Source organism: Mesoplodon mirus, assembly GCF_964341445.2.
Source record: "Mesoplodon mirus genome assembly, chromosome: 3".
Lineage (NCBI taxonomy): Eukaryota > Metazoa > Chordata > Mammalia > Artiodactyla > Ziphiidae > Mesoplodon > Mesoplodon mirus.
The window spans coordinates 150,666,942-150,693,262 of record NC_138978.1 but is presented as its reverse complement, the minus strand read 5'-3'; the positions used below and the strand labels follow the sequence as shown (position 1 = coordinate 150,693,262).

General features: G+C 45.1%; 2 protein-coding genes and 1 pseudogene across 5 annotated transcripts in view; 1 reads left to right on the top strand and 2 right to left on the bottom strand.

The window, feature by feature from the left end:
- Positions 1-6,529, bottom strand: part of RAB7B (RAB7B, member RAS oncogene family) — a 28,176-nt gene extending 21,647 nt beyond the window's left edge. The window contains exons 1-2 of one of the 3 annotated variants that reach the window (XM_082615420.1): positions 6,400-6,529; positions 5,865-6,001 (exon numbers count right to left, since the gene is read on the bottom strand). The gene's annotated coding sequence lies outside the window, so the exon portion shown is untranslated. The other 2 variants (XM_082615421.1, XM_082615419.1) reach the window with 2 other exon arrangements.
- On the top strand, positions 3,529-3,685 carry LOC309801469 (large ribosomal subunit protein eL39-like; annotated as a pseudogene). The gene has a single exon. The product of its transcript is annotated as a large ribosomal subunit protein eL39-like (transcript).
- A 4,417-nt stretch (positions 6,530-10,946) lies between the features above and the next one.
- On the bottom strand, positions 10,947-25,462 carry CTSE (cathepsin E; the record flags this gene model as incomplete). The annotated part of the gene is given in 9 exon segments (XM_082612248.1): positions 10,947-11,138; positions 14,260-14,394; positions 16,200-16,433; positions 16,439-16,478; positions 20,695-20,786; positions 20,788-20,895; positions 24,686-24,758; positions 24,875-24,947; positions 25,351-25,462. Coding segments are annotated over 9 exon segments (1,059 nt in total).
- Between the last annotated feature and the right edge of the window lie 859 nt (positions 25,463-26,321).

Below are 26,321 nucleotides of genomic sequence, written 5' to 3'. Positions count from 1 at the left end.
CTTCAGGGAAGGGTGAGGTGAAGAGTATATAGAGAGAAAAGCCTAGAAAGGAAGCAAGATTAAGATGGGTCATGAAAAAAAAAAAAAAAGATGGGTCATGAATACAGACCAAGGATTCTGTCATTCATTTATTCATTCGTCAAACATTTCCCACGCTTCAGACAGGCAGAGGAAGAGAATTCAAAGTATTAACAGGGGCTGGTATTTTGTAATGGATGTCACCGCCCACAAGGAAAACAGCCAAGGGAGAAATGACTCAGAAGCTTCTGAAAGGCATGTGTCTCTAAGCATCAGTTACCACTCGGGAAGGAGAGCAAGGGTGAGCTCTTTCCTAAAGGCTTTGGTACAACCCGCTAACTTAGCCCCAAAAGCCAATAGAGTGCCCTGGAAAGGGAGTCAGAACAAAAGGGAGGCAGGGGAAGTGGGAAGGGAACCAGCATTGGCTGAGCACCTGCAGGGGCTGCTCTGTAGGGCTTAGGAAATCATGAGCTATGAGATGAGTATAACGGGGGCTCAAAGGAGCCAAGTCACTCATGACTCATCTAAGGCCCCACAGGTAGTATGTGGATGAGCTAATGTGTGAATCAAAGGCCAGAGAAGGCTGCTCCGTGCCATGTTGCCCCCTGACGTCCTGAGTTTGAACTGTAGAATCTGTGTGCACAGGATCTAGGGCACTGGGCTCAGGTTTGGTGAACCCCAACAAAACTCTGGTAGAGCTGTAGGGGGTGAAGAGAACGGCAACCAAAGTGATAAGAGCCACAGTGGAAGCCAAGGGAATGGGCTGCTGAACAGGAGCTGTCGTGTGTGGACTGACCACAGGGGTCAAAAGAGCATCCTGAGGCCGAGGGGAGCAGATTCACACGTTGCCATGCGGAGTTGTCAACGCTCACACTATAAGCTAAGGTTTACTCACCTGGTGGTGCTGTAGAGTACTTTGCGAATATGCAAATAAACATATCATCGGGAGGTTAATAAATGAATACATTGTTATACTACATTTAACACACATAGTACATTATTATAATGCATTTATGGCACAAATTAAGGGCTCGAGAAACTTTAGCACACAGAAATATCTTGTGGGATTGATACTACTCTTATCTCTGTTTTACCACTGAAGAAACAGGTGTTTAGAGAAGTTAAGTATGTAGTTCATCTCTAAAAGCACGGTCTGTAAGTGGCAGAACTGGGACTTGAATACAGGCCTGACTCCAGAGATCACACTCTTAGCTGCTAGGTCCTACTTACTGCCTTCTGTGAAACTAGAATGAGGATCACACACCCTGACACTTGGTGCCCCTGTCGGAGAGTCTGGGGGGCTGAATGGTTTGGGTTTGACATGGTGCAGCAGAGCTGGTGTGCGTATGAAGGGAAAGCTGGGGTTGAGGGCGGGGTAGGTGGAAAGTGTACGCCGTATAACAGAGGACCAATATCCACTATGTGTAAAGCACTCTACAGACAATCAAAGACAACACAGAACATAAAAGCGGGCAAAGAATACGCATAAGTAACCAGTAGAGATCTTATAAATGATAAGTAGTAAGCTTTGGGAGACACTTAAACTTACTGATTTTTAAGGACATGCAAAGTTAAAAAATACTACTTTTTTACCCACCAGAGTGGCAAAAATTAAAAAGATTGATGATAATATTTAGTGTTGACAAGTGGGTGGTGGAAAACTCTTGTTTACTGCTGATAGACTATGAATTGGCACTGTCTTTTTTGGAGGGCAGTTTGACAGTATCAAAATTTAATATGCATATACCCTAGGTTCTAATTCTAGGAGTCTATCCAACAGAAATACACATATGCTCAAACATACATTTTTACAAAGATAATTGCTGAAGAACATTGTAACCTAAATGTCCATCAATAAAAGACCCTTGGCATAAATTATGATCCATACATACTCTGAAATACTAGGCAGTTTTTAAATGAGTGAAGTAATGAAGTGGAAAAATATGACAATTTAAGTGAAAAAAAAATCACTGAACATTTTGTATAGTATGATCCCAATTGTATAAAAACAACAACCCTATGTGTGTGACTATATGTTTAATATTATATGTATGCTTGTCCTGCAATACATAGAAAGCTATGGATAGATACATACTAAATGATTAATAGGAGGTGGGGAAAGGTAGATTAGAGGCAAGGAGCTATTGTTTTATTTTATATATGTCTTGTGTTAAAATTTGTTACACAAGTCTAAGTTGTTATTGTAATTAAAAATATCAAATAGGGCTCCCTTGGTGGCGCAGTGGTTAAGAGTCCGCCTGCCAATGCAGGGGACATGGGTTTGATTCCTGGTCCGGGAAGATCCCACATGCCACGGAGCAACTAAGCCCGTGAGCCACAACTACTGAAGCCCACGCGCCTAGAGCCCGTGCTCCACAACAAGAGAGGTCACCGCAATGAGAAGCCCACGCACCGCAATGAAGAGTAAACCCTGCTCGCCGCAACTAGAGAAAGCCCGTGCACAGCAACGAAGACCCAACATAGCCAAAAATGAATAAATAAATATTTAAAAACTTTAAAAAAATTTTAAAGCCTGGTGAGGACTTTTCAGTGTATGTGGCATGAAGTCCAGTTTCCTGGCTCAAATTCCTGGAATTCCTCACTACGTCTAAAATATATATATATATATATATATGTAAAATAAAGACAACATTTTATAAAGAGCAGGTGGAAGGATGGCAGCCCAAAGTCATCTGACTGTGACTTCCTGACAGGACAAGTCACTTTTGTGTCTGGGGCAGGAGAGAGAGGCCTCCTGGGACTCTGGAGTGATCATGGGTTTTGCAGTCAGAGTTTTCATCCCACCTCCATATATTTGTGACCTTGGGAGAGTTTCTTAACCTTGGTGAGTCTGTTCCCTTGTGAGTAAAATAGACATCACTCATGGCTGTGGCTGATTCTGCAGTGTGGCATGTGTCATGTTCTTAGAGCAAATTGGAAAGACCTGGTTAAACGGTTAAACACGGTGGGGGGCAGATACCTGATTTGTAGTGCCTGCCACTTTCTGTGGTGTAAATACTCCCACCATGGCTGATTTCAAGCTACCAGTGTGGATCATTCTCCAGTTCACTACAGAAGGACCCCAAAGTTCATCTAGTCCAACCTCCCACCCAGTGCTTGAGCCATCTGCAGTATATTCATGGAAAGATGGCCAGAATTGCCCCACAAAACTTGCCTCCACTAGGGGTGGATTTCTCCTGGAAGCCACAGAAAGAATGCTTAGTTCCTCTGCTACATGCCAGCCCTCCTGAGATTTAAAGTCTTGGAGTTTTACTTGAGTCTTTTCTTCTCCAGATTCTTATAACTCACCTCAGCCTTTACTCCGAGCCCCCTTCACCCACCACTGCTGTAGTCCTTCCTCTGGATGAGCCCTCAAAGTCTGCTGCCATGCAGATTCCCCTACACCCCGCCAGAAGGGCAGGGATTTGCTGAGGCTGCTATTTACAATAGCCTGTCTCTCTCTTCCCTTCTCCACCACCTTGGTGTGTGTGGTTGACTCTGTTCTTTGCCATGCCTTCTCACAAGACATTCAGGATCAAGCAATTCCTGGCCAGGAAACAAAAGCAGAATTGTCCCACTCTCCCAATGGATTTGTGTGAAAACTGGTCATAAAATCAGGTACAACTCCAAGAGGAGATATTGGAGAAGAGCCAAGCTGGGTCTGTAAGGAACCACACACGAGACGGCCCACATATCGATGCTGTATCAAGGTCACTGGCATCTTACCATATCTAGCTGAAAACATTGCCACTGTCTGGACAGCAGGACATGTTCTATTGGGAAAAATGATTTTTCTCTTTGTTTCTATGCTTCTGCACTAGCAGGTTGGTTCAGTAGTAAATATGTGAGCTCTTTTGTTTGAAAAATAAAATAAAATAAAACAGCCTGGTCGTTGGTCCCAGTATAACTAGCAGCAAGAGGGTGACCAGGACTATGCCACTGGCAATGGAGGGTGGCTTCAGGGTAGACACTGGATGGGCTCACCAGGGAACCACGTGCAGATTTCAGACTGTGGCTGGAGGTCCTTCTTGTATCCTTTGGGCTCTGTCCTTGGCTGGGCTTTGGCAATGTCTGTCCTTTTAAGCCTCCTTCCTCCCACTCAGCTGACTCAGATACTTTAAACCAGTGCATCCTCCTAGAGGCCAGACTGAGTCATCACCCTCCACTGTTAAATAACAGTGAAAAGCAGGTTTGCAATGCAGGGCCCCCCTTCAGCCAGCTCAGGTCTGAACAGAGCAGAGTCTGCCAGGGACTGTTCTCCACTGCACGTAGCTAACTCTTCTCCCCATCTTGCCTGGCAGGACTTCTAAGCCCTAGCCTTGCCCATCTGCCAAAGCTCAATGTAGCTCAGTGCCCAGGGAGTGACAAAGATGGACTTGATGCCTCCCCAGTGCCCCCACCCCATGCAACACATTCTTTTTAAAGTCAGTCTTCTAAGAACTCTTGGACCTGCGCTGCTTTTACCTTCCCACTTTGCTTCTCTCTCTCCCCTCCTGGACCCAACCGGGACCCAGACACAAACTTCCACCTAAAAGAGGTGTTGGGTGAGGTGTCATTTCTGCTGACAGGGAGGAGGACTGAGAGGCAGTGAGCAGGGGCAGCTGAGATTTCTGAAGCAGGTAAAGCCTCCCCCTCCTCAGACCATCTTACCCCACGTCACTGCCTCCCCTCTCTGCTCCCACGCTTTGGAAAATAACACATGTATCCACCCTAAAACATAAATGGGATTTACAATCTTGAAGTAAGTTTGCCTTTGAAAAGAGGCTATCGGGGAGCATAAGTCTTTATTGCCTCTCAGGAAGGCTTACAAGTCTGCCTCACCCACCCAAATCCAGGTTTAGACCTGCTCTCTCCGGGACGGGTACACACAGCCCTGGTTTCAGGAGGCTCAGCACTCCTGTTCTTTAAGTTCTTTGGGGGTATTAGTTCTATTTCCCCAAGTAGACTGTCAGTGCCCAGAGGGCAGGACAATGCCTCACACCTCTCAGTATCCTTCCAAAGAGTCTGACCCATGCCGGGAATACTGAGTCTTCAGTAAATAGTCATCTATCCATCCATCCATCCATTCCCATCCATCCATCCATCCATCTTTCTGTCCATCCATCCATCCATTCATCTGTCCATCCGTCCGTCAATCTACCCATCCATCCAGCACATGTACTGCATGGCTACTACGTAGGTCTGAGGATATAGGTAAGTTACTATCTCCATGTGACCTGTGGTGGGGGATTGATCTGTAAGTCCAAAGAAATTATTTTTATTAATATACAATGCTAGCAACTATAGGACACTTTGAAGTTAGAAAAATGCCATCATAGCCCAGTGGACTTCAGAGTCAGGAACAACCAGTTTGTGGCAAGCTGAGACTAAAATCCGGGCCTGCCTAACGCTGTTCCTTAGCTTCCCAAGAATCACAGAGCTGTGCTGAGAGGCGTATTTATAGTTTAGAACAAGAGGGACACTTTCCTACTCCAGGGGTTCCCCCTTCCCCGATGAGACCCTTGGGTTGACACGGTTCCATCCCAGAAGGTGCCCTGTCAAAGTGGCGAGGGGACTCTGGGTGCTAGCAGGACACAGCCCTGCTGAAGGGCTCCGGTCTCTGGCTGGCCCTTCTCTGACTGTGCCGGCAGCTGCATCGCTTTGCTGCTGACAGCCGGCCGTGCAGAGCCCCGAGTCGGGCCCCAACTCCCCTGGCTGGGCAGGGAGTCCTTTCTGCCTTGGCTCGCTGCCACCCCCTGGGAGGTACTCAGGCGTGGGTGTTCTTTGGGCTGGATCTAAACCCTGCAGCTGACAGATTCTAAGCCTCCCTTGCCTCCACTCCTCCCCGCACCCCAAAACCCAAATACCTCTGGGGCTGCTGGAATAGACAGGAACCAAGAAAAGCTGCCAGGTCCCTTTCAGCCTCTGACGGCAGGCGGGGGTTCCCTCTGAGTCGGGGGTCTCCTCTTAGAGCAGCAGTCTCAGCTGGGTCAGAGGAAAAAGGCTTTGGGAGTAAAAAAGAGTTTGTTGAGGCTGAGCCACTTCTTTCTGAGTTTTCCTCCTCTCCCTCTCATGCACAAACTTGGGAAAGTTGCAAAAGAGGCTGGGCTGGGGTGACCTCAGCCGTGTGGGTGGAGGGAGTGGGAGGGTGGGAAAGCCAGGCTTCCGAGCTGACTGGATTTGGGGCCCCTTGAGAATTTAGTTTACAGGGACTCTGGTCCTGGGGGGAGTGAGGCATAGGAGGCATGAGGGTGGGCCCTTGTGGGTCAGAGGGTCTGCAAGGTAACGTACCAGTTTGTGGGCACCATAAAAAGCCTCTGGCTGCTTTTAGGAACTTCTGCCTCTGTTGCTGGAAGCCGCCCAGGAAAGGGGCCCTTTTGTTGGTTGAATTATCAGACTCACATGTGTAGTAGATTCCCTCCTGCCATCAGCCTGGTGGGGAGAGGTTTTAGTCCTCACGCCTTGCCCTCACTTTAATACTGCACACACACACCACATCTCCACACACACACACACACACACACACACAGAACCAGACTTGTGAGATGGGAGGCAAGTCCTGACATCTCCCTGTGCCTCTCAGATGAGAATGTGTGACTCAACCTGAAGTTCTTAGGAGACTACAGGAAATTAAAATGTTAGTGTAAGGCAGGTTTGAGCTGCCTGGAACTACGCCTTGGGTAACTATGGTTGGCAGATTAAACAGGAATAAAGTGAGTTTAGACACGCCCAGATGGATCCCTTTAAGGCTTAGAATACATTTGATGTGCCCCTCCATTCCCACATTCCTCCTGAGATGGGGTTTTTCCTCCTTGGAGTTCCATCCTTTGTTTAATAATCCTCACTGTCAAAAAAGTTCTTCCTTTTCTCCAATCTGAGTCTCTGACGCTGCTTCATTGCTACTGTCTAGGTCTGTCTGGTCAGGTAGACTATACATTCCTCAAGGGTGGACTTAATAATATTCCTGAACCCACACTAGGCCACATGCAGTGCTAGATACAGGCCCTGGAGAGGAGTTTTTGGTGGAACAAAAGCTCCAGTTGAAGCTCATTTCTTTGTTTCACTAGTAAACATGCCTGGAGGGAGGGTGCAGTGATTTCCATGAAATGTAGTATTGGACAGGATACATTAAATCTGGAAAAATTCTAGGGCATATTCCACTTGGTTTACTTTGGAAAAGGTGCATCTATTTGCCCTCAGGACAACCACTGGTTTATGACAGCCAATTTGCCCTTAATTTGGTGCCCTTTGGAATCCCCTGTCCCCCCATTCTTCTGCTTTTCTGAGATCAGGTTTTAAGTGAACGTGCGTGCGTGTGTGTCTGTGTGTGTGTGTGAGAGAGAGAGAGAGAGAGAGAGAAAGGGAGAGAGAGATGGGTATCTGTAGAGGTATAGAGGCACATTTGAGCCTCTCTCAGAGAACATGTAAAAGTTACCATGGGCCCGACGGCTGCTGTGGGTGCGTTTGGGTAGGGGAAGTGAACTGTCCTCAGCTAGTCATTACAGCCTCTGAATACGGGACTGAAATTTATACTTTTAGGGGATGTTTGCAAACTACCCTTAACACCTTTGGAAGCCAAGTCACTAACCACCTTCAGGCTCTAGTCCCCACTTCCTCTGTCTGCATGGATCAAAAGTCAGCAACTTCCCTTCTCTCCCTCTGACACATGCTCCACTGGAAAATGGCATCCAGCTTCTACTCTGCAGGGGAGGCCCTGACACTGTGTTCATTGAAGTTCCTTCCTTTCTTCCCTCTTGCACGCATTCATTCAATAATCTGAGTGTGTCAGACCCTTTGGGGGACACAAAATGGATACCTGTATTTTATCAGTGGAAATAAGACATGGTTCAAACTCACCTCTGGCCCTCACCACCGCCCTGCCAATGGTGCATTCTGAGCTGCCTTCAGTTCACCGCCTTGCTGGAGGTGCCTGTGTTTGCTGCAAATCTGTAGTCAGCTTGGAAACTCACCTCCTTGTATCTATTCCCCTTCTCTTTCTTCTTCACTTCCCTTTCCCCCTTTCTTACTTCCTTTGAATTGAACTTCCCAATAAAATGTTAAATATAAGCTTCTGACTCAGGCATTTTAAAAAAATTTCCCCTTAAGGAAACAGGCCCAAGATAGGACTCCATAAATATTTGTGGGGTAAATGAATGAATTGTAGGACAAGAGGTCAGGCTAGATAGTGTAGGATGAGAAACAGAGATACAGGAGCTAATTTGAAAAGGTCATAAATTTACAGGTCGTCTGCTTAGAGATGTTGACACAGGGGTTGTCTCCATAGGTTGCACTCAGCAGAGACACATCATCCCCGATGTGGGAGAGGGGAAGGAAATGGAGAGAGGAGAATGAGAGAGAGAGAAGAGGGCTGAGGCAGAGCTTGAGACATACTCACATTTAAGAATCAGGAGAAAGGAAAGGATCCCAGCCAGAGGCCTGGCGAGGCAGAGACGACCAGTGTTCATTCAAGCCCCCTTACACCGCCAGGTCACAGCTCACTGCCATTTCCCACCCCCTGTAGACAGGCATGGTCATGGACCACATTTTAGCAATGGACAGAACGGTGAACTAGACAGAGCCCCAGGTCCCACAGAGCTCAAGTCAAATGGCTATAGAGAAGTGTCCCGCTGGTACTGGGCCTCTTTCAAACCTGTCCTGGGAAGACTTCTTGCAGGAGCTGCCATACTCTATCCCTGTCCACAGGACAGTAGAATGACTCTGAGGTCCTAGGGGATGTGGGAACCACAAGGCAGATGGATCCCAGGGTTTTGAATCATCGGCTCTTCGACTGGCCTCTCCATGAACGAGGAATACACTTTGTGCTAAGGCACTGTGATTTGGGGGTTTCGTTGTTATAGAAACTAGTGTTATACCATAATCTGGCAAGTGTTGAAAAGATGAGGGCAGATGTTGAAGCTGAGGAGAGGGAGCATACTATGGTCCTGAGGCCTGGACTTGTAGCTCTAAACCCTGATGTGTTTTACACACCCCAAGTGTGTGGGGTGTTGAGTAAGTTCTCACATAGCTCCTCTCTCCTTACCATCCTCTTAAGCACAAGTTCTTCTTTTAAAGGCTCTCCAGCCAAAGTCATTGACACATGCTTTGGGACTTTCCTTAGAGAAAAGAGTAGACTTCACAGTCCTGAGGCCACCGACTCCCACACAGGACAGTCATCCCAGCCTCCCTCTTACAGTGAGATGCACGTGTCAGAGTTCTTTAGCTGAGAACAGACACAGTAGGAAGGACAGAAGCAGGATAGGCCTGCGACCTTGGCACTGGGAACTTGGGAGCTCTCTCTGGGTGCCTGCCATGCACGGCTCAGCTCCAGGCAACCCTCTGTCCTGTGGGGTCCCACTCAAGATTCCCATTCCCAGGAGAGAGAGTCTGACAGGTGTGACTTGAGGCCTGTGTCCTCCCCTGTAATGTTACTGGTGATGACGGGAACCCAGGAACCACCAGGAGAGGCCATAGGACTTAGAACAGGAGGGGAACAATTCCCTAAAGGAAGTGATGCCTGACACATAAAAATAGCAGGCTCCCAGAATCCTTTGGCAGGGTCTTATCTCCATGTAGGAGCCAACATGAGGACGCTATTTGGATCCTTTTGGGAGTCAGCAACCATTAACTTTTCAGCAGCTTATACATTTTTATTTTAACAAGTAAACATTATTAGGGGGACTGTTTAGAATCTACCTTTCATCCTAGTCTTTGAGATATTCTGAACTGGCAACTACCTGGGTGGGGGAGGAGGATGAATCAGAAGCAGTGGATTAGGAGCTGGGAGACATGAATTCTACCTTCATCTCTACTTTTTTTTTTTTTTTTTTTTTTTTGCGGTACACGGGCCTCCCACTGTTGTGGCCTCTCCTGTTGCGGAGCACAGGTTCCGGACGCGCAGGCTCAGCGGCCATGGCTCACGGGCCCAGCTGCTCCACAGCATGTGGGATCTTCCCGGACCAGGGCACGAACCCGCGTCCCCTGCATCGGCAGGCGGACTCTTAACCACTGCGCCACCAGGGAGGCCCCATCTCTACTTTTGACAAATGGTTTCATTGTTTTATACCCCAATTTCCCCATCTACAAAACAGGGTAAGAAAACCTCCTCTGCCTAATTTACAGATTTGTTGTGAGGGAAAGAAGAGAAAAGAAAAGAAGAGAAAAGACAAGAAAAGAACAACAAAACACCGAAAACTCCTAAAAGGATTTTAAGAAGCCAAAAGTCAAATATAAGAGCAGTTAGTTAGCAGAGCACCTGTTACAGGTTAAATTGAGTTCCCCTAAAAGATAGGTTGAAGTCTGAACCCCTGTACCTCAGAATGATCTTATTTGGAAATAGGGTCGCTGGAGGTGCAATTAAAATTGAGATGAGTTCATACTGGAGTAGCATGGGGCTTTAATCTGATGTGATTGGTGTCCTTATAAGAGGGAAGAGTCACAGAGACAGAGACACACAGGGATGCATCATGGGATGACAGAGGCTGAGATTGGAGTGATGCAGCTGCAAACCAAGGAATGCCGAGGATTCCAGCCAGAAGTCTGGAATAGATGAGGAAAGTTTCTCCCCTACGATTTCAGAGGGAGCATGGCCTTGCTGACACATTGATCTGGGTCTTCTAGCCTCCAGAACTGGGAGACAATAGATATCTGTTGTCTTAAGCCACTAAATTTGTGGTACTTGGTTATGGCAGCCCTAGGAAATAAATACAGCATCCTTTAACAACCCCCAGGGCACAGTGAAGCTTTGGCCAAACCTCTTGGCCCATCCCTTAGAGGTGGTGACCTAGTATCAGACAATGCAACATGGGACACGGTCCTGGATTTCAGAGGTAATAACCACTGATGTGAAGGTCACAAAGAGCCAAGGTCAGCTGTGGAAAACCCAAAGCAGCTATTAGGGTTAAGTAGGTTTACACAGGCAGCAGGAGTTCAGTCCACACTGACTAAAAGCATCACTTCTGCCTTGAGGGACCAGAGTGCTCAGAGCAGAACTGGGTTCGGGCAGCCTTGGGACTGAGCGTGATTTCACTTCCTACACATGTGATGGAAGCATCACTTTCATACTTCAGCCTCCACCACTCAGGCTCCTGGACCCTCAGGCTCCAGGCCAGCACATCAGGGTTGCTGCCCATGTAGAAGTCACCCTTGAGGAGAAAGTCCGCAGGGATGCCCTCTGAAGGTTGGCAGCCCGCCCTCACAGAGCTTGTGTTGTTGACCGCTCCACTATGATGCTTTTTTTTTTTTTTTTTGCGGTATGCGGGCCTCTCACTGTTGTGGCCTCTCCCTTTGCGGAGCACAGGCTCTGGACGCGCAGGCTCAGCGGCCATGGCTCAAGGGCCCAGCCGCTCCACGGCATGTGGGATCTTCCCGGATTGGGGCATGAACCCGTGTCCCCTGCATCAGCAGGCAGACTCTCAACCACTGTGCCACCAGGGAAGCCCCACTATGCTGCTTTTGACTTAATCGCTTAAATATTGCTCTGAAAGCAATAATTTAGTTTAAAAAATGTGTGTGTATATATATATATATGTATATATATACACATATATATATAGGCAAAAAAAGAGTAAAAACAAAGCAAAAAAATGTGTGTGCATGTGTGTAGCTGTGAACTTCTTGGATCCTGATGCTTAGAGGGAAGGGATGTTAACATTATCAGCCAAGTGCTTCCATCCAGATAAGCTCAACTCTTCCCAAGAGCTCTGCAGGGAGAATATCTCAGAGACACAAAGTAATTAGCCAAGGATGCCAGATTGATGAGGGGTGGAGCACAGATGTGGATACAGGCTTAGGGTTAGGGTTAAGCCTGGTGCGTTTTCCACGACCTCTGCTGCCAGAAGTGACAGCCAGGGCCTGCCCCAGTTGTCTTGCGGGTCTTGGGGTGTCTCTCTTAGCACCTGGCACAAAACAAATATTTATTAAGAGAGGGTTTGATAAATAAATTGACACTGTGCTGAATGAGTTAAAAGAATGTACTGATGGGAAATCTACTGTTAAATGAGAAAAGAAAAAAGTTTCCTTACCAATAGCCATCTCTGTTTACATATGCAAGGAAAAAAGTCTGCATAAGATAACTTCAAATTGATAGTAATGCTTATCTCTGAGGAGGAAGCTCATGGGGGACTTTCACATATTTTAGAATAAGAAAAACCGCTGAAGATATTTCCATTTTGAAAGAAGCAAAATTGAAAGGAAGGAAAAGAAAGACAAGTTGTTTCTAGTGGCAAAGGATAGTCCTTAGACCCAGATTCCCCATATCAGCTCCCTTAGGATGGGCCCTGGTTCCCAAAGGTGAAAAGCGTTTGTTCAGAGCCTCTCTCTCCCTCTCTCTTTCTCTCCTACCACACCCCTCCCATGTACTGTGAAATATTTTCATTTACAACAAACACATGAACACACTGCCAGGAACCAGAACTGTGGGAAAATGGGCCCAGAACATCTCTTTGTATTGAGGTCAAGTCAAAAGTTCACAGGAGCTAAATTGAAGGGACGCCCACTGGCTAATGGTGGGGTGATCTGAGCATTAAAAAATGGCAGTTAAGTTGAAACATACTCATTATTCTGAAAACTGGTAAATAAAGGGAAAGAAGCAGGTAATCTTGCCTTTCTTGTATGAGCTGTACCTCATAGTGGACAATAGTTAATGAAAGGGTTGTTTTTTATAGAAGAGTTCCAGCTAACAAATACAAGAGGAAAAATAGAATTAGAAAAATCCCTGTTTTCAGCCCCTAGTGATAGTGTGGGTCTAAGCGAGGATCATCAATGGCTGCTGAAACCTTTAGGTCAAACGCTGAAGGGGAACGTTATCGTGGGTGGATGAGGCTGACAACTCGGGAACCCACCCATCAGTCCTAATGTTACAAATTGAGAGGCGCGCGGCATTATCTGCCCCCGATGGGATACAGTAGAGGTACCCAGCACCATTTATAAAGTGTTCTTTCCATGAAATAAGGCCTCTAGATCTAACTATCGTTTTATAGGAACAATGAACTCAGACAAACATGTTACATGACAGCTCTGGATTTCAACCAGTGAAATTCAGAATGTGCAACTATGGATGAAAAGAGACATTTCAAACAAATGTACTTTGTGAACCTTGAATCCTGACACAAACAAGTCAACTGTAAAAATGACCAAACATTTATGAGGCAATAGGAAACATCTGAACACTGACAGCACATTTAAGAATACTGGTTTCCCACGCAGGGAACTGTATTCAATATTCTGTGATAAATCATAATGGAAAAGAATATGAAAAAGAATATATATATGTATAACTGAATCACTTTGTTGTACAGCAGAAATTAACACAACATTGTAAATCAACTATGCTTGAATAAAATTAACCAAAAAAAAAAAAAAAAGAACACTGGTTTCCCTTGCTATCTGAAAGTAGAAGTTTCCTATGAAACTATGCTAATGGACACACAAATTAAATCAAGATAAAGCTCAGATGCTCACAGATACAGTTCAAAGCTATGGAGGCTTGATGCCCAGATGCTGAGTGCAGTTCCCATGAAGGAGCTTGGTGGTGCCACTCTCACTGCTTGGGTACGCCCTGCCTCTATAAAAGCTTGCTGCAAAACAAACACTGACTGCTTTTTTCAATTTCTGCCTTTTTTTCAAAAGTGCAAAAATCCTCTTTGGATTCCTTTAGTTTAGGGAAAACAGGTACTAATGTAGGTCTTTCATAAAAGCAAAGTGGTATAAAGTGAACTTTTGAAAAGCAGGGATACCTGTATTAGAAGGGTTTATGGATAAATATTTGATGTGCTGATTTATGATGTGATGCTAAGAATTTTACTTCAAAATAATCCAGGTACGTGGGGCTGAAGACAGGAGTAGCTGGTGAAACAGATAAAACAGGCCCTGCCATGTGTTGATGGGTTGTGGAAACTGAGTGGGGCTGCACAGGGATTTACTGTACTATAATTTCTGCTTGTGCACATGTTTGGAAATTTCCATAATAAAACATTAGCAAAAAGCGATAAAAAGTATGGGCATACAACTTAATTCTTCCATTATGATGTTGGTGGAGTTGGTGTGTATGTGGGTGTATGAAGTATGTGTGTGAGTGTGTATGTGTGTGTTCTCATGCTCTGTTTCATTCTAATTTGGGTTGCAGCTCTGGAAAAACTGCATCCTATTGAAAATAACTTTGACAGCTGTGGAGAATGTCCCAACCTAATAGGCCCAGGTGAATTTCCAGGGGGGCTGGCACAGACACAAGGCCCCTGCTTAGGGGACTGCTGGGGCCAGCCCCACATGGCTATTCCCATGGTCAAAGGCAGTAAAACTGTTTAATGATACATTGCTTAGGGTCCGGAAGGACCAAGCTGGAGGTTGGATGTCAGAACCTTGAAAGCCACTGATTAAGAACTTCATTCCATCCATGAATTTCTGGAATTGGAAAGAAGAATATAAATGACGTATAGGGAAAGAAGGAAGTAGTGCTGTCTAGAGGCTGTACTGTGTAGTAGTGGTAGCTATACCAAGTGGCCTTGGACAGCCGCTTCACAATTTTGGCTGGTTGGTTCTTTCTTCCGTTTCATATACCTATACATGTTTACTCAAAAAAGTGTTTGCACAATTTCATATACGTGGGTCTTTGCTTCTAAGTTCTACAATTTTGATCATTGTTCATCTGTTATACACCTCCACTCCTTACCACCATCTTAACGATTGGGAAAACTGAAACCTTGTTGCATGGCTGGAACAGCAAAAGGTTTGGCATTAGAAGATCTTGGCTTAAATTCTGGTTTCTTTAGTTTCTAGCAAAGCTCAACTTAATTTTTTAAGGGAGAGTAATTGCTCTGTAAGTGGCTAGCCACTGCTATTCTCTTGAGTTCTGGGAAGAATCACTTGAGTGGCTCCTTAATTTTTTAAGGGAGAGTAATTGCTCTTTAAGTGGCTAGCCACTGCTATTCTCTTGTTTAAGTTCTGGGAAGAATCATTTGAGTGGCTCCTTCAAGTTATAAGGCAAGTAGGTATCCATTGATCCGTGAAAGGAGTATAACCTCTCCCAACCTTATTTGGTTTGGTAAAGACTTGGGGTCTAACAGGCAGAAGTTGTCTTTCCAACAACCATTTGAAATTTGAGGTTGCTGATGAGGGTTTGGGAAAATTCACTGAGAGCTTCAAGAGTCTTCTTGAGAGGAAGGGGATAAAAATGCAAAGTTATGACAGCATCCTTGATGGATTAAGGTGGCTCTGATTGAAACCTGCTAGCATAAAAGGGCAATAGCACCATATGGGTACAGGGAAGGGTGTGCGTGTGAGCAGGGACTCACATAGGGTGAAGGGGAGAGAGTGTGGGGTGTTGGTGTGGGGAAAGGTGTATAGACTAATGAACTTGGCACAGTTGAAATGTGTAGCTTGTCCTCAGCATCATGTTCACAGTGGCAGCTCTACAATTCCTTTGTTGGAGGAGCTTAGGAGACTTGACATGAAGCTTGTGTTTTAAAGCAAAACATTTGTTTTCACTTGCATTGTCTGTTTATATTTGGTGGCTTTGGGAAGGGGTGCATGGAGATCAAGTTATGGGGGTAGGTAAAGCCCTCTGTCTACACCTTAGTGCTTCCATCCTGGTGCAGTCACCCTGATGCTGCAGGTGACTCTTGGGCAAAGTTGGTGTGTTAAAGTGTGTCGCCAAAGAAACGCGATATTGAAAATTTGGGGTCATAGATTTCCAAAACACCTGGAAGTTCCCTTTCTACCTCGCTCTCCAAACTTACCAATCGCCTGCAACAAGACATTTTCTTGTGTGAGGAGAATGTTAACTTGAATGTTAGAAGAGATATAACCTTATTCTGTATCCCCCTACCTCTAGCAGCTCATATCTTGAACCATTTAACTCTCTGAGTATCCTCATCTATCAAATGGGCTAATAATATCCCAGTCTGACTTGGTGGTTGAAGAGATTAAATTTTGTCAGTTGACAAGTCCTACCTGGCAATGTCAGAAAACCTCATTAAATGGCTTGTCCAAGGTTTGCTGCTGCTTCATGGCAGAACAGGAAGTTAGAACCAGCCCAGCGGCGCTTCCACCGTACCACCCCTCCCAGAGGGAATGCTTTCAGAGCTGGATGAGATGGGAGGGGGGCAAGGGGTAAAGGCACCCTGAGTACAGGCGACCGTTTGGAAAGGGGAAGTGGCAGCCGTGTGAGGATGGCCCTGTGACTTGCAGAATAAGGAAACAGTTCTCACCAGCAGGGTGTAGGCAGTTGGTTGGAGGGTGTGGGGGACCCCATTGATGGTGAAGGTGACATCCCGCAAGACACCGATGTTGACACACTCCACGGTGTACGAAAACACAACACAGAGGATCCATTCAGAGGCCTCCCAATTCCCCGTCCATGGGCTCTGCCCCAGGGGTCTGTGCAGCTGCTTGCTACTGCCTGAGGGGCCTGTGATGAGGGAGGTCCCTGGGTCCACAATGGCCTGCAGCCTTCGGAGCAGAACATCATGGTACCTCCCACCTGGATTCTGAGGACAAAGGAAGCATTGTCAGCTACTCCTACCTGTCCCTTCCCCTTTCTCCCCCTAAGCTTCCCTGGCACCCCAGCAGCTCTTACTCTCTGCTGGGTTCTCTAATCTGCTGAAGCACGTTAGTAATTTCCATTTTGGTCTCTCTCACCTCATGAGTGTTTCTCAATATATATATATATATAGTTTTTTTTGACTGAGATGCATAGCAGGAAATACATTTACTTCTTGACCCAGTACACACACACATGCACACACACACGCAGGAAATAAAAATTTCATGACACTGTACTTAACCTTAATATGTGAAGTGCACGCTGATATTTTCTATTTTAGCCCATTTCATTAAAAAATGTAGGTCACGATCCCCTAAAATGATGTCATGACCCATAAATGGGTAAATCCTTGCAGTTTGAAAAACCCTCAGTAGACAGTAAACATTGGAGCTTTTTTGGCTTTTGTATCTCTGTGCCTAGCACATGCCTGTCCCCTTGCAGGAACTTATCTTCAGCTGAATTGAAACTTGAATTACATTGCTTTGAATTCCTGCACTGTCTAGTACAGTGCTAGGTATGTGGCAGGAATCTAGTTCCACTTTCGCTGATTGCTCCGTGCCTCTGTGCGTGTGTGTGTGTGTGTGTGTGTGTAGACTCAATCAATGCCACCCCCTCCATGAAACCCTTGAGGAGTTCTTCAGATAGAAGTGGTCTTGCCCTTTCTGGTCTGGGCCACTTTGGTGGTCCATCTCATGCAGTACTGACCACCTTCTACTCTACATGGTAGTAGTTTGTGTATAGGTGTCAACTTCTGCAATGATTTGTGAAGGCAAAATCTGAGTCCAGTTGGCTTTTGCACCCCTGTGTCGCTCAGCCCTTGCCTTACATATTAATTAACGTTGAATGAGTAATTGGCCGAGTGTTAGTATTTACTGTCTGTTGAATTGAAGATACACCACATGTACGAGAAAGGAAGCTGAGAATTGGTACCATGTGCCTGCTGCCCCGTCCTGCCCCTCTGCTCAGCACCTCCATATTCTAGCCTCATGCAGCCAGCTCCCAGCATCCTCTCTCAGTGACCAGCAGATTGTCAAGGAAGGGCCACTGGAAAACCTTAGGGGCGAGCCTCAGCCAGGCCCCTGCTTCTTGGTCTGGTCACTCACACCAGGTACCTAGATAGGCAGAAATATCAGCCTGCGCTTTGAGACCAGGGCTTCTGACTGCTGCAAGTTGATTAGTCTGAGCCTCTTGGGCAAACAATAGAAACAACTCTGCTCAATGATTTGTGAATATCCTCCTGCTTCTTGGATAGAAAGGGTAAGGAGGTGAGAAATGGAGACCACAGATCTGATCAAGCAGAACTCATGCAGCACCAAGGCCAGGACCATCATGGGGTGTGCATTCACCATGCAACTTGAGGCACCCCCAAAGACTCCTTTGCCCCAAGTATCTTCTCCACTATTATGGTGGTGCCTGGAATTTCCACAGTATTCACTCTTTTGTGTTAGGCAAAGATGTTAATTGAACATGAAATGACTTACTGGAGCTTGAATATTTATTAATATTGTGTTGATTTCTCAGAATAAGTTCTGCCACCTAGCAGGATCCTGCAGAAATAGGACCTAAAACTGATTTGTTTTCAGGAGGAAAAGGCTCAGAGAAAGACAAAACTTGGGGCCCTGTATGCAGGGCAGTAAAGGGGAAGGGAAGTGGATATCTGTGGGAACCCAAGGAAAACAGTTTTCAAGGCACGAGGCGGGAGGAGCTGGTGTTTGTTGATGGCCTTTATGCAAGGTGCTGTGCTAGGAATTTTCCCTGCCTCGTCTTATTAACTCTCATGTCAACCTCGTGTCCATTTGAGAAAAATGAGGCTCATGGAGATGAAGTAATGCAAGGTGGGGGGGATTTCTTTTTTTTTTAATTAATTAATTTATTTTTGACTGTGTTGGGTCTTCGTTGCTGCACGCAGGCTTTCTTTAGTTGCGGCGAGCAGAGGTTACTCTTTGTTGTGCTGCGCGGGCTTCTCATTGCAGTAGCTTCTCTCTGTTGTGGGACGTGGGCTCTAGGCACACGGGCTTCAGTAGTTGCAGCATGTGGGCTTCGGTAGTTGTGGCTCCTGTGCTCTAGAGTGCAGGCTCAGTAGTTGTGGCGCACGGGCTTAGTTGCTCTGCAGCATGTGGGATCTTCCTGGACCAGGGCTCGAACCCATGTCCCCTGCATTGGCAGGCAGATTCTTTTTTTTTTTTTTTTCCTGTTTATGTCCTTTGTTTTATTTTATTTTATTTTTTATTTTTATTTTTTTATTTTTTGCTTTATAACAAATTTAATCAGTTATACATATACATATGTTCCCATATCCCCTCCCTTTTGAGTCTCCCTCCCACCCTCCCTATCCCACCCCTCCAGGCGGTCACAAAGCACCGAGCTGATCTCCCTGTGCTATGCGGCTGCTTCCCACTAGCTATCTACCTTACGTTTGGTAGTGTATATATGTCCATGCCGCTCTTTCACTTTGTCACAGCTTACCCTTCCCCCTCCCCATATCCTCAAGTCCATTCACTAGTAGGTCTGTGTCTTTATTCCTGTCTTACCCCTATGTTCTTCATGACATTTTTTTCCCTTAAATTCCATATATATGTGTCAGCATACAGTATTTGTCTTTCTCTTTCTGACTTACTTCACTCTGTATGACAGACTCTAGGTCCATCCACCTCATTACAAATAGCTCAATTTCATTTCTTTTTATGGCTGAGTAATATTCTATTGTATATATGTGCCACATCTTCTTTACCCATTCATCTGATGATGGACACTTAGGTTGTTTCCATCTCCGGGCTATTGTAAATAGGGCTGCTATGAACATTTTGGTACATGTCTCTTTTTGAATTATGGTTTTCTCAGGGTATATGCCCAGTAGTGGGATTGCTGGGTCATATGGTAGCTCTATTTGTAGTTTTTTAAGGAACCTCCATACCGTTCTCCATAGCGGCTGTACCAATTCACATTCCCACCAGCAGTGCAAGAGTGTTCCTTTTTTTCCACACCGGCAGGCAGATTCTTAACCACTGAGCCCCCAGGGAAGTCCCAAGAGGGGGGGATTTAAATCCAGGTCAGTCTGACTGCAAAGTCTTTGCTGTTTTCCACCACAATTCACATCTTTCCAGGCTGAAAGGGAGCAGGAAGCTCTGAAGGGAAGAAGCGAGGTGTCCAAACGCCTGCCCTCTTACTCACAGTTCCGTCCAGGCCTGGTCTCCACTGCAATCAGGCTGGAGAGGAAGCCATGTGATGGAGGAGATTCAAGGCTCTCCATGTGAGAGAGGAGAGCGAGATAAATGGGCTTCTGCTGAAACAGGGTAAGCTCAGGCCAAGTTTCCTTGGGAAGGAGTCAGAGAGGTAAGAAATCTCCTCCCTGACCCTCCCAGGACCCCAGGTAAACGTGTCCAAGGGCTGGTGAGTCTCATGACCTTTTCCAACCACAACATGCAATTTAAAAAATTGCATAAATTGGCAAAGAACACATAAAATCGACCCTCTTAGCCATTTTTAAGTGTACATACAGTTCAGTAGTGTTAAGTATATTCACATGGTTGTGCAGCCAATCCCCAGAATCTTTTCATCCTATAAAATTGAAACTCTATACCCATTCAATAACTTCCTGCTTGTTCCTTCCCCAGCCCCTGGCAGCCACCATTCTACTTTCTGTCTCTATGAATTCCACTACTGTTAGAATTTTCTTCCTCTTTCAGGCTGAATAATTTTCTGTTGTATGTATATACTACATTTTGTTATTCCATCCATTAATGTGTAATTATTTTATTGTCAGCTAACATTTGAATTTTTTTCCCCACCTCCTCCCACTAAAATTAAGCTTTTTGAGGGCAGGGACTATCTTTCTTGTTCCATTGTGTTCCCAGTGCCTAGCAACATGGTGAGCACGTAATAGGGGCTTGATAAATATTTACTCACTGCATAAATGAATGTCCAGTCCCAGAGCTTCTTTAATTACTCCAGTGTGGTACAGTTTACAAAGTCCTTTTTTCAACGACTTTGATGCAAACCCCATTTTCTCAATATTCAGAGAGGGTAAGTGTTTTGCCCCAAATCACACAGCTGATACAAGACCAAGCAAGAGCTCCAACCCAGGTGTTGTGACTGCTAAATCTAGACATGTTGTTTCCCTATAGTCGTAACCTTAACCTGGTGGGTCTGACAGGCCTTACCTGCTTGTGTACACAGAAAACACGGGTAGGTCCACCAGCTTCTGGGCCATTGTGTCGAACACTGGGGTCACCCTTTCAGCAGCCAAGCAGGGTTATCCCAGGCAGGCCCAGAATGCCATCAGACTCTGCATTCATAAAGGACTGGTCAGGCTCTGTGACACTCTCTTCAAATTGCTGACTGACCTCAGTCAGTCCTTCTACCTAATGGTGGAGGCTGAAGGAAAATCACACAGATCTTTGGCAAACGGGCTCAGATTCTTGAAATCTTCCTCTGCCCTAAAGCTAATTCTTTCCCTACTCAATTTTCCTTGGTTAAATAGATACAACAATTTTTGCCATGGTCCCATCCACTTAATTTTTTCTATGTAAACATTTTTTATTGAAGTATAATACAGAAATCACAAGTGTACAGTGTTTTCACAGACTGTACACATCCATGTAATCAAGCTCCTAAATCAAGAAACAAGACATCACAACCCCATTGCCAGAAACCCCTTCAACTACCCTGCCAGTCACTGAGACTTTCCTCAAGAGTAACAAACCTCAAAAAAACAAACAAAAAAACCCAGCAAGATAACCCATCTCTTGGCTTCTAACAGCTTATACTGTCTTTGCCTATTTTTGAATTTTATATGAATGGAATCATATGGTATGAATTATTTTTTATCTGGCTTTTGTCACTCAACATGATGTTCTTGCATGCTGTTGTAGAATTTTCATTGTCCTTAGTATTCCATGGTATGAATATATCATCATTATTTATCCATTCTACCACTGATGGATATTTGAGGCGTCTCCTGTATTTGACTATTGCTAATAGTACTGCTTATGCTTGTCTTTTGGTGAACATGTGTACATATTACTGTTAGATATATGCCTAGGAGTAAAACTGCTAGATAATAGGGTTTGCAAGTGTTTTGCTTGAGTAAATACTGACAGCTTTCCAAAGTGATTGTATCAATTAACATTTCCAATACCAATATTTTGAAAGGTCCAGTTGTTCCATATCCTCACCAATACCAGCTATTGCCTATCATTTCCACTTTAGTCTTCTAGTGAATATGCAGTGGGCTACATTGAGGTTGTAATTTGTATTTCCAGATGACTAATAAAATTGGGCATTTGGATATCCTCTTTTGTGAAGTGGGTTATCTACAATTTTCTTATTGATTAGTAGGAGTTCTTTATTTATTCTGGAATAAAGTCCTTTGTTGGATATATGTACTACAAATATCTTCTCCCAGATTGTGGCTGATGCTTTTACTCTCTTAATGGTGATTTTTGATGAACAGAAGATATGAATTTCAGTGTAGTCAAATTGATCAGTTTTCCCCCTTAGTAGTTTTTAAAAACTTGTTACAAAAATTTTTGCCTACCTTAAGGTCATGAAGACATCTTCCTATTTTTTTTCTAAGAGCTTTATTGTTTTGCTTTTCACATTTATATATATCTATAATCTATTGGAAGTTTGATAATGTGTGAGTTAAGATCCATTTTTTCTTTATTAGAAGTCAGATTTATTGAGATATGATTTATACACAATAATTCACCCTTTTAAGTGTACAGAGTTCAGTGATTTTTGACACACAAATAGTTTCTGTTTGCTAATATTTTGTTTACAACTTTTGTGCCTACATTCATGAGGAAGAGACTGGTCTATAATTTTCATTTCTTGTAATGTCCTTTTCAAGTTTGTTATTAAATTTATGCTGGCCTCATAAAATGAGTTATGAAGTGTCTCTTCTTTATCAATTATCTGGAAGAGTTTTTCTAAGATTGGTGCTATTTCTTCTTTAAACGTTTGAGGGAATTTACCAATGAGGCTACCTGGACCTGGAGTTTTCTTTGTGGAAAGGTTTTTTAATAATAGAGTCAACGTTTAAATAGATACTGGCGTATCCATTCAATGTTAAATAGATATTGGAGTATTCATTCAGTGTTAAATAGATATTGGAGTATTCATTCAATGTTTAAATAGATATTGGAGTGTTATATTTTCTAATTTTTTTCTTGTGTCAGTTTTTTTTTTTTTTGTGGTATGCGGGCCTCTCACTGTTGTGGCCTCTCCCATTGCGGAGCACAGGCTCCGAACACGCAGGCTCAGCGGCCATGGCTCATGGGCCTAGCCGCTCTGTAGCATGTGGGATCTTCCTGGACCAGGGCACGAACCCGTGTCCCCTGCATTGGCAGGAGGACTCTCAACCACTACGCCACCAGGGAAGTCCTCTTGTGTCAGTTTTGACATGCTCTATTTCTCAAGGCATTTACCAATTTTAAAAAATTGTCAAATTTATCAAAATAAAATTATTCTTGATATCCTCTTATCATTTTAATGTCTGTAGCGTCTTTAGTAATGTGTTACTTTTTATTTCGAATATTGTTAAGTGTATTTTCTTTCTTTTTTTTGAACAGTTTTGCTAGAGGTTTACCAGTCTGATTAATCTATGTAAAGAGTTCATTCCTGGCTTTGTTGATTTTCTCTATTGTGTGACTTTTCTATTGTATGAATGTTCCACTCTTCTAGTTATTATTTCCTTCCTTCTACTTTCTTTGGGTTTGATTTGCTCTTCTTTGTGGTTCTCTTGTTTTTTTATTTGTTTATTACTTGAAATAGTTGCTGAGACCATTGATTTTCAGCTTTTCTAATACTCACCTTTCAGCCTGTAATTGTTTCTTGAAGGACTGCACTAGGTGCATCCACAAATATTGACATGTCATATCTTCATTATCTGTATCGGTCAAGGTTTTATAAGAGAAACAGAGTCATTAGGGGCTATATCTAGAAAGGATTATATTCTAGATATTTGACTCTATGCAATCGTAGGTCCTGGCTAACAGAGTACATTAGGATGTTGCTTCTGCCCTGGTGCTGCAGTCTCAAGTCTACAGTTTGGACAGTCAGCAAGGGAAGACAGATGTCAAGTGGGAGAAGAAGGGTGAATTGATCCCTTAAGGTTGAAGGGGAACGGGAACCTGCACTGTTCTCTCACCGCCTCTAAGCCTCAGTGATGGGGGAGCCCTCAGTACAAGCTGACCACTCTCTGTCACGGAGGCCACCACTGCTGTCACACATTGCAACACTTCCTAGCTCTGGAGTAGGAGGTAGGGGACCTGGATTAGGTCAGCTCTGCCATGACCAGCCAGCCATCTGGCAAGTCTCTTAACTGCCGCTGCGAGCTCTGCTTTCCATCTCTGAAGCCCAAGAGGCAGATGGACTTGGAGCTTGGAGATAACTTGGGCCCTGCCTTGGGCTCCAAAAATGTTAAAAAGGACATCAAAAGGACTCGGGGACCAGCCCAGACCCTTGACCCCTGCCCCCAAGTGAACAAATCCTCTTTGGCATTTACCCACTTTCCAGGAGTCCTTCCTTTTGATCTTCCATTGGGGAGAAAGTGTGAGCCAGAAGTGGCTGGAAGTGGTGAGAATTCTGGTTAGCGCTGAGCCCTGCCGTGGTTTGCCCCTAATTGCCCATATGCGCCATCGGGACTGAAGATGGTCACTATAGAAACCTTACCCTGAGAGACTTCCTTCAGACCATCCAGGCAAGCCCACTTCTATAGCAGGTGAGAACACCGAGGCACAGAGAGGTTAAGTGACTGGCCCAAGAGCATGCACTTCACTCAGTGGCCAGGATTAGGACACAGGTCTCCTGCCTTCCAGGCCAGTGATCTTTCTGCTACAGAATTACCATCATCATCACCATGATCCCTCCCTCCCCTCCCATCTTCCAGGCCAGTTAGTTCCCATATCCCCTTGCCTCTGTTTGTTGTGAGTGGAGGGTGTGGCTGGCTGACACGTGAGAAAAAGTTTGTTGGTCTGTGCAGCCGTGGCCACCCGGCCACTGACTAGATCAGAAACATTCTGGATGGTCTGCGAGGAACTCCAGGCTCTGGCTGGATATGGGAAGTTTGGCACAGATTAGAGGCTGGAACGTGGGAAGGTTTGTCAGAACTAATGGGTCTGTTATCTCTGGAAACACCCGGAACCGCACCTGCCCCGGCTGCAGGTTTCTGATCCTCCCACGCTGGAACCAAATATTGCTGTGGACGATTTGAACACTTTCCCTAGGGAAAAAACCCCTTGGGCATGTGGGTGATGGTGTGTGTGCGTGCGGGTATGTATGTGTGTGTGTGCTCTTTATGAAAAGGGAGAGGGAAGAGCATTTGGGGTGAAATGGTACCGTGTGGGCAAAAACAGGTCATAGTACAGACAGTGATCCAGTCTCTGCAGTCTGTCAGCACTGGGAGAGGGTCCTAGCAGGGGGAGAGAGAGAGAGAGAGAGACAGAGAGTGTGCAGCACCTCAGGCCTCAGGGATGTGGATTAGAGGCTGCTTTGGGGGCAGAGGTTTTGTTTGTTACCAGAACATTTGAAAGCTGTTGAGGGTGACACTATCCAGTCAACTTTTCTGGAGCTTCAGCTTCCAGAATGTAAATTAATAATAAGAGGACGGTTGCTCAGTGCTCTGTGGAAATTGGCTTTAGCAGGGTTTGATAGTCCTGGAGACTGTGCGTCATTATGAGACATAAGCAGCACTTCCCCTCATGTTCAGCCGGCCCCTGACCACAGTGGGGCCAGCAACCCAGGATGCTCTTGGCCCTGGCTCTGCTGACATCAGCAGCTCAGCAAGGACACGACCAACTGGACAACGTCCCAACCTCGTTCTGCTCGAAGTTGATGACTGGTGAGAAATATACTATGCGATGTGTAGTACAGCAGGAAGAGGGCCTGGATGGGGTGCCTGGACCCAGACTTGGCTCTGCCATTCATTCACCGTATGACTTTGGATAGATCACTTTTCTCTAAATCCAGTTTCCTTGTCTGTAAAATGAAGAGGGCAGATTGGGTGACACTACAAGGAACATTTTGAGGGCATAGGCTATGTGCCAGGCTCTGCCCTAAGGATCTTACAAGCATTAGCTCATTCAGTACTCACACCAGTCCTATCAGGTAAGTATTATTTTTAAGCCCATTCTACAGATGAGGTAACTGAATCACAGAGGGTTTAAGTAACTTGCATAATGTGCCATAACAAGGATTCAAACCCAGGTTTTCCTGACTTTCAAGTTGATGGTCTGTACTAGATAATGTCTAGCGTTTGACATTTAGGAGTTTCCTCCTGGAAGAGAAAAACAGAGAGAGGATGGGAAGGAGGAGGAAAGGGGAAGAGAGGGAGAGAGACTAATTTCCTACATGGTGGAAATTTTGAGGCCTTTTAATTGTAAGAGAGAGGGGTGTGTGCAGGATGGAGTATGGTGGTAAGGAATTGTGTGACGAGAAATCTTGTCATTGCTTTTTGCAAGTATTTTCTGTTTCGTCTTCAAGGGACCTCTCAGCAGGATCATTATTGTATTGTTGACAGGTGCAAAAGTTCTCCCATGCGCCCCTCTGCTTGTTACCCTCCCCCACCTGGACACTGAATTATGAAAACCAAAAGTTTATGGTGGTCGAACCATTTGTTTACTGCTATAAAGAGCATCTGGCACTGAACGTGTATTCTCTCCCATGGCTTGATCTTCTTCGGTTTGGCAAAGCTTCTTGCTTTCATGCAGCTGGAAGTAAGAAGGATCCAGTGTCCCCAGCATCTCGCCATGTCAAGAATTCAATTAGTCTGAGTCATTTCCAAAAC